The following is a 12,995-nucleotide window of genomic DNA, read 5'->3' on the forward strand; positions in this document are numbered from 1 at the left end:
AGGAGAGGAGAGGAGAGGAGAGGAGTCCACTCCTTCTTCCTGTCATTCTAATTCAGTGCACAGAATGATTTCCTCATCTGCTGGTTCTGACAGCACCACACAGCATCGCCGAGTGGCATTCCGTTCAGCAGTGAATTGGCTCTGCAGGGCTGTCCGTGGTTCCTGCCAGGATGTCAGCCTTCCATCAGCAGGGTGTTGAATGCAGTGCCTCTCCTTCTGGGCTGTCAGCAGTGCTGCTCCCAACACAGCACACACTGGGTGGTTCTGAGCCCAACCAGTTCTCAGGAGGGAAGGGCAGCCACTGCACCTTTTCAGCTCCTCGGGAACAGGGGAGCTGAAACACCGGCATTTCCCAGGCAGCCAGGGCTTGTCCCTGCTCGGACCTCTCTGGCATGGAGCCTTCCTGGGTAGAGCTGGGAGGTCACAACCAGACCTTCCCACACTGAGGGGATCTGACAGCTGCACCAGGTGAGTGTCACGTCCTGTTCATGGAGGGAGGGAGGGACAGCAAGGAGTGCGGTGCTGTCACACAGCAGCAGCTCAGCACCACACAGCTTGTATTCCCACTGACCCCTCCCAGTGGGTCTGGGGAGAGAACCAGAGAAAATGAGGAAGAATTCATCGGTGGAGATAAAATCTATTTACTGAGACCGAAAAGGAAGCGAGAAATAACAGTACTGATAATCAGATAGATGTATATACTTCTGCAAAGCAAGTGATGCACAAAGGAATTGCTCAGCACCCAAAGACCAAGGATACAACCATGGCAGAAAGGGAGGCAAGGGATTTTGGGGGGTCTACATGGAATCTATAGGAAATCTGTAGGAGATGGAAGGAGAGGAAAGGACATTCTGTGGGACTTCCGTAAGAGGGGAAGACTGGCACAGATAAGGGTGTCTCAGGAATGTGTCAGGTGGTGGTGTCTGGGACAGGACAGCAGAGGATTTGGACGTCTCAGGGAGTGTTAAGGTACTTGAGGGGATAAGGAAGTTTTTTAGAGATGAGCATTTGGGATTTGGTGTGAGTGGGAAGTATTTTGGATGCACCAGTGAGAATTTGGGATTGTTAGATTTGGGGAGATCAGCTGGTCTGAGATAAGAAGAGGACATCAGGGAGTCCCAAGCAGGGAACTTGAGGTCTGTCCCCTTCCACACACCCCAAAAATGAGGCACCTGGGAGGCCCATCAGCACGGTAATTCAGTGCTCACTGTGGTGTAGATAACGGGGGGTTGGTTGGCGGTGGGGGAACTGGGAGTCTGGGAGCTCGGGATGGCAGCTGGCATCTCGACGTAAGTCACATCCTCGCTGTCCCTGGGGGGCACCTGGAGATACAGGAGGAGACTGGGGTGCTACCATGGGGGTCCCCAAGATGGGTGGGCTGAGGGTTGGCCTCTGGTGAAGGTATGAGGGGGATGTGACCATGAGGGTGAGTCTGGAGTTCTGTGGGGGTACCGGGGGGGTCTGCAAGGGGGATATGTGGGGTCCAGCTATGGTCTTGGGGTACCTAGGGACTGGGGGAATAGAGGGGCTTTTTTCTTTTTTATATTCCCCATGGGTCATTGGGATTCTGTGTGGGTGCATTTAGGTCCGCTCTTCTCAAGTTGTATGTGCCTGTATGTTCTGGGAGGGAGTAAGGCTTGGAGGGCTTGTGTGGGTCTGGAGACTTAGGATTGTGGGCTGAGGGTTCCCTGCAATGCAGATTTGGATTTCCCATGAGCTGGATACAGGTGGGGCACATAAATGTCAGAGTAAGCCATATGAGGCTGGGGTTCATCTGTGGGCCTCATGGGAAGGGTGTGGGTCTCCATAGTGATGTTCTCTGTGTGCCCCAAGGGGTGAACTGGGACTTGGGGTCCACTGACACAGACACTTACCTTGATTGACATTGACTTAAGCATTTCAGGGGTGACAACTGCATCAAAAAGAGGAAGTTTGTCATGGTTTTGGTTTTTGCTTATTTGACTTTCAGTATTCAACATCAAAACATCGTGTACTGGAAGTGTTAATATTCTAACTCTACGTACCTATCCCTATACATTGCGGAAGTCACGGGATCTGACCCTTCCGGGGGGGGCGGTCTCTTACTGCCTGGCAGTGGGTGCTGGAGGGTGCTTTCCTAGCCGTTCCAAGCTTTTTCAGGTTTGACTCGGTCTCGGGAACTCTCTCTCATATCTTATTTCATTCATTAGTCTCAATTTCAATTAGATTGTATTATATTGTATTATTTTGTATTCCGATATCATAGTTAGTAAAATAAGTTTACCTCCATAGATTGTTGCCGCTGTTTTTTTCCTTTTCCCCCTTCCTTCCCATTTTGTGGGCCCAGGTGGGGGGTGGGGAGGGCAGGGGCATACTGCCCCCTGTCACGGGCATAAACTGATCCAGTTAATTCCGTGACAGATTTTGGTGGAGAATGCGGGCATAGCTGCCTTTTGTTTTTGGTTTTTGCTTTTTGGCTCTTAGAACGAATCTCGCTCTCTGCTCTTAGAGAGCTTCGTTAGGGAGCATTATCAGTAGTTCAGGTTTTGTGCTGGGAAACTTGACCTTGAAAGGCCAGGCGTACTGCCAGTATTCTGGGATATTTGTAAACTTTGAGCACTGCTTAGTCTGGGTAGTGCCTTTTTTTCCTTTCCCCCCCCCCTCTTGTTAGTTTCAATTCATTAACCCTTTTTGAGCAGAAACCAGCGATGAACCCACTCTTTTTCGTGGAAGCGCTGAGTAAGGGATTAAAAGCTATGGTGTTTCTCGCGACCTACTGGCGAATCATCAATGTCATCTTTACTTGTTGTGGAATGGTGTACGTATATAACTACATAAAGGCACTGATGGAGACGCCTGTATGGTACCTATCTTGGTACCTATATGCAATGTTTAATACGAATTTTGACACTTGCATCCCGTATGGAATGGCTAATTTCACAAGCAACTACATCCCAGATGGAATAGCTAATTTTACAAACCACACGATGTTCAAACCAGTTTCCAGGTTTTCCTTTTGGTTTATCAGACGCTTTTCCAATGCTGAGTTAACTCTCATGCTTGTGGTCGTAATATTACTCTCCCTGAATGTATTCCAATACAGGAATAGTAAGCAGAAGGAGTCTCCTCCAGAACCAGAGAATGCTGACTGGCAGGGAATATGGAGAGGTTTAGGAAAAATCTTAGAAGCATGGGGACCCGCAATGTCATGGGATTTCACTCTTGAGCACCTGTGGGATCCCCAGAAACTTAGCCAGTATTTGGAACAGGGGCAGTGCGGCTCAGGTAAATCTAAGGAGGTACAACTTATTTGGGGTTTGGCTTGTGCTTACCGTGCCATATATAATACTGTTTTGGAGAGAGAGAGTTTCCGAGCTGAGGTTCAAGCCAAAGGGAAAGTCAAATCTGATCAATTACAGGAGACACCAGTAACAATATCAGTTGCCCCTGTGGAGGGCAAGAAATGGAAACGAGTGTCCTCGCGTCTAGAACGGAAAAAAGAAGAAGAGGAGGAGGTGGAGGAAGATCCAGGTGAGGGGCCCTCCTCGAAACCACCAACATCAAGAAAGGCAAAAGGAAAAACTAAGAGACATGCAGAAGAGAGTGATGAAGAGGAAGTTTCTATTACTACTCGTCGGCCTCTGAAGATGACTGAAATCCAAGGCTCAAGAAAGGAATTTATACGGCGCCCAAATGAAGCCATCGTTTCCTGGTTAGTTCGCTGTTGGGACGATGGGGCCAGTAGCTTGTCTCTAGATGGTAACGAAGCTCGCCAATTAGGAGCCATTGCCAGAGATCCAGCTATTGACAGAGGAATTAGTCGATGTCTGGATGGGGCTGCCTCCCTCTGGGAACGAGTATTAACAGCCGTGAAGGAAAGGTACCCCTTCAAAAGTGGCTTGAAGCCTGTGACGAAAAGATGGGATACAGTTGAACAGGGTATCCAGTATTTGAGGGAAATAGCCGTGGTGGAAATGTTGTATGATCCTAACTGTGTTTTTAACGACCCACAAGGCCATGACCCTGAGAGAGTGAGAACAACGCGTGAAATGTGGCAGCAACTCACATCAACAGCACCAGCCAGATACGCCTCTGCACTATTGGCAGCATCGGACAGATACCAGGACCAACAGAGAAGCCCCTTAGTTTATGAATTGATTCTTATGCTCCAAAGCTATGAACAACAGCTACCCCAACTCGCGCCGCCATCGCCGCCATCTCACAAATGACGGAGCAACTGAATGAAATGCGAGAGCAAATGTCTTCACTGATGAATCGTGACAAACCTGTAGAAGTATCAGAAACGCTTGATGAAGATCAGAATAGTCAAAAGAGTCTAATGAAGGAGGTGAAGGAGATGGTAGAACAAATGTGGATCCAACTAACTAAAGACGATGAACCCTCCTTCTCAGGTGCAAAATCAAAAATCTCAGCTGTTAGAGGCAAACGCTCTCCAGCTCCAGGAAGGAATCCTACATCGCGACTTGCCTTGTGGCGTTACTTACGTGACCATGGAGAAGACATGAGGAAGTGGCACGACCAAGCTACTCATGTACTACGAGCACGGGTGAGAGAATTACAAAGCAGATCAACCGCCAGTGCAGTTGCTCCGGTTACCACAGGTAATGAATAGAGGGGCCCTGCCCTCAGTCAGGGGGGGGAAAGGGATAATAGAGTTTATTGGACTGTGTGGATCCGATGGCCTGGCACATCAGAACCACTGAAATATAAGGCATTGGTGGATACCGGTGCACAGTGCACTCTGATGCCCTCGACTTATGAAGGGACAGAATCAATCCATATTTCTGGAGTGACTGGGGGCTCTCAAGAATTGACTGTGTTGGAGGCCGAGATAAGCCTCACTGGTAGGAACTGGCAAAAGCACCCTATTGTGACTGGTCCAGGGGCTCCATGTATACTTGGTATTGATTACCTCAGAAGGGGGCATTTCAAGGATCCTAAGGGGTATCGATGGGCCTTTGGAATAGCTGCTATAGACACAAACAACATTAAGCAGCTGTCTGTTTTGCCTGGCCTGTCAGAAGATCCGTCTGTTGTGGGGTTGCTACAAGTAAAAGAGCAACAGGTACCAATTGCTACAAAAACGGTGCACAGACGGCAGTACCGCACCAACAGGGATTCCTTGCTCCCCATTCATAAGTTGATTCGTCAACTAGAGAGTCAGGGAGTGATCAGCAAAACTCACTCGCCTTTTAACAGCCCCATATGGCCAGTGCGTAAAGCCAGCGGAGAATGGAGGCTGACGGTGGACTATCGTGGCCTGAATGAGGTCACACCCCCACTGAGTGCTGCTGTGCCGGACATGTTAGAACTCCAGTATGAACTGGAATCAAAAGCAGCCAAATGGTATGCCACCATTGACATTGCTAATGCCTTTTTCTCCATTCCTTTGGCCAAAGAATGTAGGCCACAGTTTGCTTTCACCTGGAGGGGTGTTCAGTATACTTGGAACCGTTTGCCCCAGGGGTGGAAACACAGCCCAACCATTTGCCACGGGTTGATCCAAACTGCATTAGAACAGGGCAGTGCCCCTGAGCACTTGCAGTACATTGATGATATCGTTGTGTGGGGCGATACAGCAGAAGAAGTCTTCACAAAAGGGGAGCGAATAATCCAGATTCTTCTGCGTGCTGGTTTTGCTGTTAAGCGGAGCAAAGTGAAAGGACCTGCTCAGGAGATTCAGTTCCTAGGTATAAAGTGGCAAGATGGCCGTCGTCACATCCCGACAGATGTGATCAACAAAATCACCGCTATGTCTCCACCCACTAGTAAGAAAGAGACACAATCTTTTTTAGGTGTAGTGGGCTTTTGGAGAATGCATGTTCCAAACTATAGCTTCATTGTAAGCCCCCTTTATCATGTGACGCGAATGAAGAATGAGTTTACATGGGGCCCTGAGCAGCAGCAGGCTTTTGAACAGATTAAACAGGAGATAGCCCGTGCCGTGGCCTTAGGGCCAGTACGGACAGGGCAGGATATAAAGAACATCCTCTACACTGCTGCTGGAGAGAAAGGTCCCACTTGGAGTTTGTGGCAAAGAGCCTCAGGAGAGACCCGAGGCCGACCCCTGGGATTCTGGAGTCGGGCCTACAAGGGGTCGGAAGAGGGCTACACTCCAACTGAAAAGGAGATCTTAGCTGCTTATGAGGGGGTTCGGGCTGCTTCTGAAGTGGTCGGTACTGAAACACAGCTCCTTCTGGCACCTCGACTACCAGTGTTGAACTGGATGTTTAAAGGAAAGGTTCCCCCCACCCATCACGCAACTGATGCCACTTGGAGTAAGTGGATTGCGTTGATTACGCAACGAGCGCGGATGGGGAACCTCAGCCGTCCAGGAATCCTAGAGGTGATCATGGACTGGCCTGAAGGTAAAAAGTTTGGAACATCACCAGCAGAAGAAGTATCACGAGCTAAAGAGGCCCCACCATACAATGAATTACCAGAAAATGAAAGAAAGTATGCCCTGTTCACTGATGGATCATGTCGTATTGTGGGAAAGCATCGCAGATGGAAATCTGCTGTGTGGAGCCCCACACGACAAGTTGCAGAGGCCATTGAAGGGAAAGGAGAATCAAGCCAATTTGCAGAGGTAAAGGCTGTCCAACTGGCCTTGGATGTGGCTGAACGGGAGAGGTGGCCAATGCTTTATCTTTACACTGACTCGTGGATGGTGGCAAATGCTTTGTGGGGGTGGTTACAGCAGTGGGAGCAAAATAACTGGCAAAGAAGGGGTAAACCTATTTGGGCTGCTGAACTGTGGAAAGATATTGCTGCCCGAACAAAGAATATGGTCGTGAAGGTGCGCCATGTAGATGCTCATGTGCCCAAAAGACGGGCTACTGAAGAACAGCAAAATAACCACCAGGTGGACCGAGCTGCCAAAATTGAGGTGGCTCAGATAGACCTGGACTGGCAGAACAAGGGTGAATTATTTCTAGCTCGGTGGGCTCATGAGACCTCGGGCCATCAGGGGAGAGATGCAACATATAAGTGGGCTAGAGACCGAGGGGTGGACTTAACTGTGGATGCTATTGCACAGGTTATTCATGACTGTGAAACATGTGCTATAATCAAACAAGCCAAGAAGATGAAACCACTCTGGGAGGAAGGGCGATGGCAAAAGTATAAATATGGGGAGGCATGGCAGGTTGATTATATCACCTTGCCACGATCCCGCAGTGGTAAGTGTTATGTGCTTACCATGGTAGAGGCGACCACTGGGTGGCTTGAAACATATGCAGTACCCCATGCTACTGCCCGAAACACCATATGAGGTCTTGAGAAACAAGTCCTTTGGCGACATGGCACCCCAGAAAGAATTGAGTCAGATAATGGGACTCATTTCAAAAATTCTCTTGTAAATACTTGGGCCAAAGATCATGGCATTGAGTGGATTTACCATATTCCCTATCATGCACCAGCTTCTGGTAAAATCGAACGATACAATGGGTTGTTAAAAACAATGCTGAAAGCAATGGGTGGCGGAACATTTAAGCACTGGGAGAAGCATTTGGCAGAAGCCACCTGGTTAGTCAATACCAGAGGATCTATCAATCGTGATGGTCCTACCCAATCCAGCTCTCTACATACCGTAGAGGGAGATAAGGTCCCTGTTGTACACGTAAAGAGCATGTTGGGAAAGGCAGTTTGGGTTCTTCCAGCTTCTGGAAAGGGCAGACCTCTCCGCGGTACTGTTTTTGCCCAGGGACCTGGATCCACTTGGTGGGTAATGCAGGAAAATGGGGATGTTCAATGTGTACCACAAGGAAATTTGATGCTGGGGGAGTGCAGACAGTAATTCCATGTATATAGACGTGTGCGTGTGATGCATTTGTAATCATTTTGTTTGTTTGCATATGTGTGTATATATATATATATATATTAAGCGTGATGTAGTGATGTAGAATAAGGGGTGGAATGTCATGGTTTTGGTTTTTGCTTATTTGACTTTCAGTATTCAACATCAAAACATCGTGTACTGGAAGTGTTAATATTCTAACTCTACGTACCTATCCCTATACATTGCGGAAGTCACGGGATCTGACCCTTCCGGGGGGGGCGGTCTCTTACTGCCTGGCAGTGGGTGCTGGAGGGTGCTTTCCTAGCCGTTCCAAGCTTTTTCAGGTTTGACTCGGTCTCGGGAACTCTCTCTCATATCTTATTTCATTCATTAGTCTCAATTTCAATTAGATTGTATTATATTGTATTATTTTGTATTCCGATATCATAGTTAGTAAAATAAGTTTACCTCCATAGATTGTTGCCACTGTTTCTTTCCTTTTCCCCCTTCCTTCCCATTTTGTGGGCCCAGGTGGGGGGTGGGGAGGGCAGGGGCATACTGCCCCCTGTCACGGGCATAAACTGATCCAGTTAATTCCGTGACAAAGTTGAAAGATGAAGGATACGTGGTCTCGATGGAATACTTGGTGGTCCTTAAAGACTGTAGGGGATCAAAGAACAGGTAGGGGACACCTGGGGGGATCTGTAGGGAATAGAAAAGGGCACTTGGGGAATTCAACTGAGGACAGAAAGAGGAGGCAGGGCACTTGAGAGGATCTTTAAGGGATGGAAACCGTTTAACCACTTCCTCACCAGGGCTCTTATCTCTCCTTGTCCAGAGGCTGCGGGCATCGAGGACAAAGTAGAGGCCCAGGCTGAAGACCAAGACAGCAGCACAGCCCCTCACCACCGCCACCACCAGGTTCCCATGGGACCGCCCCTGGGCACCTGTGGGGTGCAAGTGTTTGGGTGTTAACATCACAGGGCAGGGATGCAGGGACAGTTCCACCCATGGGTGACACCGGGGGCGTGCAAATGGGGTCTCAGACCCGACTGGGGTTGCAGGTGTGGGTGTCACCTCCATCATCATGCTGTCCCCTAGGGGTGAGGACACAAATGTGTGATCCTTGGGGTTGTAGGATTTTGTACTGGTGCTGGCAGAGGCCAGAGTCCCCCCTGAGTGGGTGAAGGTTTCTGTACCCCACCCACAGTATTCCCAGTGGGATCCTGGCACAGGATAGGGTCCGAGCATTCAGCTGTGTGCAGGAGGAATGTGCCACCATGACCCCCATTCCAGCGGTGGGTGGTGACATCAATCCCCATTGCCACATGTTCCCTGGGCTCAGGGAAATGCTGAGTTGGGGGAAGCTGCGGTTTGCATGCAGGGAGGAGAAGACACCAGGGCCAGCTGGTGTCCATAGTGCCCTCACCTGTCAGCACCAGCTCCACGGGCTCACTCCTATTTGATGTCCACAGTGGCTCTGACACCTGGTACCGACACTGATACGTCCCTGCATCTTCCAGGTTTGTGACAGCAAAGGAGAACTCAGCTGTATCCTGCTCCTTGTCTTTTTGCTTGTCAGATCTGAGAGTTCCATTCAACCAGAGCTGGACCCAGGCAGGCATTCGGGGCAGGTGGCAGCGCAGGGTGACAGTGTCCCCCAGGGACACCCCCTGGCTGGGGTGCAGCGACAGGGAGGGTCGGGGCACTAGGACAGGGGACAGCAGTCAGCCTTGTCCCTGCACACCCTCCTGTGCCCCTCTCATGGCACCCTGAACACAGTCCCCACCCACTCTCCCCATTCTTCCTCTGTCCCCATACTCACGTTCCTGTGCCCTGCTCGCTGCCACCAGCCACCAACCTGCAAGGGACACGGTCCTGGTCAGATACCTGGCCACCAACCCCCGTGGCACCACGTCCCCATTGTCACTCACCCAGGATGAGGGCCAGCGCCATTGGTTCCATGAGGCAGGAGCAGCTCTGGGACAGAGAGACTGCAGTGGGGTCAGGAAGTGGCCGGAGAGGCAATCTCATTTCCCCTTGGGGACAGGATGCCATGATGTCACCACCTCGTGACAAATTTCCCCCATTTGTGGTGACAATGCTTTGTCCTCAATTGGCTGACACACACAGGGCATTGCACACAGACCCTGTTTGTGTGTCCCACGCAGGCGATCACCCCTCAAGTGTCACTGACTGTCCCCAAAGTTCTGTCAGCACGTGCCTCGTGTGGTGTTCCCCTTGGGATGCCAAACACAGCACACGTGGCTTCAGTGGTGCGTCGGGATCTGCACCCTTTGGGTCCCACTTTTGGTACCACAAGGACTGCAGTGCTGTCAGCTGCCAGCAGCTCAGCACCACACAGCCCTTCACTCACTGACCCCACTCTTGGTGCACTGTGTGAGAATCAACCAAGAGAATGCAAAACTCATGGGTTGCAATAGAAAACAATTTACTAGGGCAGAAAAGGAAGAGGGAAATCATAGTAATGGCAATATGCATGGTACACAGGCCAGTTTGGCCTGGTTCTGTCACTGGTGTTGTGGGGGGAGCCATGAACCCATGCCCTGGGAAAGGGGAAAGGGAATAATGGGGAAAAGGTTGGGAGATGGAACAGTAGCAACAATCTCAGGAGAAGAGGTAATTTACTAACAGAAAAGATAGCAGTATGCAATGTAACACATTTGCAGTACAGTGTAATACAATATAACTGAAATTGAAGCTAATACATCAAATAGAATGGGAGTGTGTCCAAAACCAAAGGCCTTACTCCAATGCTGAAGTTGAGATGACTAGGGAGCACACACGTTGCTGGGAGGAGCAGAAAGGGAAATAGAGGACAGCTCATGAACTGCCAACAGTTCTTTCTTTCTCTGAATGGACAACGGATAACAGAACAGCACAAAGTCCTCTGGGGTGCGTGGTGTGCAGTTCTTCTTCTCTTTGGAGAACCAGGTGTCTGGAACTATCCACGATCCATGGAACTGGAGCATTAGCTCTTTCACTCTCAGTGTGCCACATGAAGTTATGATGCGGAATGCCAGTAACCAAAAATCATAAAACCATGACAGGTGATTATATTTATAGATTTACAAAACAAGCGATGCTCAGCGCAGCTGCTCACCACCTTCCAACCAGTGCTAAAACTTGGGAGAGATTTTGTGTGCCAGTGGGTGAGAAGGGATTTGAGGATGATAAAGAAGGATTTGGGGGTTAGAGTTGATCCTTGAGGGATTTGTTGGGATTGGGAATGATATGGGCCTCACTGGAAAGGATTTGGGGATGTTAGATTTGGGGCATTTGGGATTCTGGTGGGTAAGACTGGGTAACAGGGAGGGTGGGCTTGGGAGTCGAAGGTGTCTCAGATCTGGGGACATAAGTAGGGTGTTGGAGTGTCTCATTATGATTTGAGAGTCCCAGTGAGTTCTGAGGGGCATTTGGGGCTTGAGAATCCAGGGAGGCTTAGATCTGAGGATAGGTGGAGATTCGGGGTCTGCATGGAGAGTTTGGAGGTGAAGGGAGATTTTGTGTATGGGGTCTGGATGGCTATTTGGGGATGCACGAAGTATTAGTGGTATGGATGGAGGTTGTGGAGCTGGATAGAGAATCTGGGAGTGAATGGAGATTTATGTGTGGCTGGAAATTTCTGGGGGATGGAGATTTTGGGAAGTGGGTAGAGATTTTGTGGGTGGAGGAGACTTTTTGGGGCTGGATGTAGATACTGGGGTGGTGAGGGTGTTTTGGAGCTGAACAGTGTTTAGGGACTGGATGGAGACTTTTTGAGACGGACTGAAGATTTGACTGCTGACTAGGAGGAGGCTCCTCTGCATTCAGTTCTTGAGCTTCTAATCACGTCCTTCTGCTTATATCTGCTCAAGTGATGAGAAAGGCTGTTCTGAAAATGTAGAAAGGCTTTTGTCATCATTCACTGACTGCTCCTAGAGGGATGGGGGAGAAGATGAGAGGACAAATAATCTGGAACTCAGAGGTTGAGGGAAAAACCTGTTTAATAAGACAGTCAAGGAAGAGAGAAAGAACAGAGATGGTAATGGTCTATGAAGGAATCTATAGGAGATGTACGTTGGACAGAATGGGAGTCAGGGGGCTTGAAGGTGATCTGTAGGAGAGGGGTGAATTGGGACAGATGTGGGGATCCCACAGCGCTGCTGATGTTGGATATGGGGTGGATCAGGAAGGATTTGCGTGTATGAAAGAGTGCTAAGGGATTTGAGGGCAAAGAAAGGGTACTGTTGTTAGAGATGAGCATTTGGGGATTTGGTGGGATTGGGAAGCATTTGGGGGCACTGGTGGGGACTTGAAGGTGTTGGGTTTGAAAAGATCTCGGAATCATTGAGAGGGGAAGTGAGCATCAGGGAGCCCAAAATAGGGAATGTGGGTCACTCCCACACAGTGCACCCCAAAGAAGAGAGGCTTTGTGGAGAGGCATACATGGGGTCTTACAGCACCCACGTCAGCACCCAGACTCTCATCTCTCCATATCCAGAGGCTGTGGGCATCAATGACAAAGAAAATTCTGAGGGCAAAAACGAGGACAGCAGCACAGCCCCTCACCACTGCAATCACCAGGTTCCCATGGGACACCAACTCAGCACCTGAGGGGTGAAGGTATTTGGGTGCCTTCATCCTCAGCATCACCTCGATGGGGAAGGGATGTGATGATACTGCCACCTGTGGGTGACACTGCAGGCACCCAAATGGGGGCTGGTACCAACCTGGGGGTGAAGGTGTGGGTGCCACCTCCAGTCTCACGCTGTCCCCAAGAGGTGAGGGCACAAAGATGTAGGCCTTGGGGTGGTAGGAGCACCAGCTTGAATCTCCCCTGCTTTAGCTTGACACCATTCCCTCTGGTCCTATCACTAATGACACGAGAGAAGAGGCCGACCTCCAGCTCACTACAACCTCCCTTTGGGAAGTTATAGAGAGCAATGAGGTCTCACCTGAGCCTCCTCTTCTCCAGGCTGAACAATCCCAGCTCCTTCAGCCTTTCCTCATATGGCCTGTGTTCCACACCCCTCACCAGCTTTGTTGCCCTCCTCTGAACACATTCCATTCAATGTCTTTCTTGCAGTGAGGGGCCCTAAACTGGCCACAGTACTCGAGGTGCGGCCTCACCAGAGCTGAGTACAGGGGAACCATCACCTCTCTGCTCCTGCTGGCAGCACTTTCTGATGCAAGCCAGGATGCCATTGGCCTT

At 49.8% G+C, this 12,995-nt stretch overlaps 2 protein-coding genes and 1 pseudogene across 5 annotated transcripts in view; 1 reads left to right on the forward strand and 2 right to left on the reverse strand.

Moving 5' to 3' along the window:
- The window catches only part of LOC116241142 (T-cell-interacting, activating receptor on myeloid cells protein 1-like), an 82,876-nt pseudogene that overhangs the window by 31,661 nt on the left and 38,220 nt on the right, over positions 1-12,995 (reverse strand).
- Positions 1-12,995, forward strand: part of LOC116241265 (osteoclast-associated immunoglobulin-like receptor) — a 51,282-nt gene that overhangs the window by 3,133 nt on the left and 35,154 nt on the right. The gene's annotated exons all lie outside the window — the stretch shown is intronic.
- Positions 774-10,067, reverse strand: LOC116241218 (leukocyte immunoglobulin-like receptor subfamily B member 3A). 4 transcript variants are annotated; one of them, XM_090127901.1, is made up of 6 exons: positions 9,715-10,066; positions 9,606-9,641; positions 9,210-9,488; positions 8,593-8,808; positions 1,875-1,912; positions 774-1,322 (listed from the first exon to the last, which is right to left on the reverse strand). In XM_090127901.1, the coding sequence occupies exons 1-6, from the start codon at positions 9,836-9,838 to the stop codon at positions 1,185-1,187; spliced, it is 831 nt and encodes a 276-aa protein (XP_089984027.1). In that variant the 5' UTR covers positions 9,839-10,066; the 3' UTR covers positions 774-1,184. The 4 variants fall into 4 exon arrangements, with proteins under 4 accessions (XP_089984027.1, XP_089984024.1, XP_089984025.1 ...); XM_090127898.1 differs by having other exon boundaries at positions 8,593-8,727; positions 9,715-10,061; XM_090127899.1 differs by lacking the exons at positions 774-1,322; positions 1,875-1,912 and adding an exon at positions 8,187-8,440 and having other exon boundaries at positions 8,593-8,727; positions 9,715-10,067.

This window comes from Phasianus colchicus, chromosome 31, assembly GCF_987193195.1.
Source record: "Phasianus colchicus chromosome 31, bPhaCol1.hap1.1, whole genome shotgun sequence".
In the NCBI taxonomy this organism is placed as follows: domain Eukaryota; kingdom Metazoa; phylum Chordata; class Aves; order Galliformes; family Phasianidae; genus Phasianus; species Phasianus colchicus.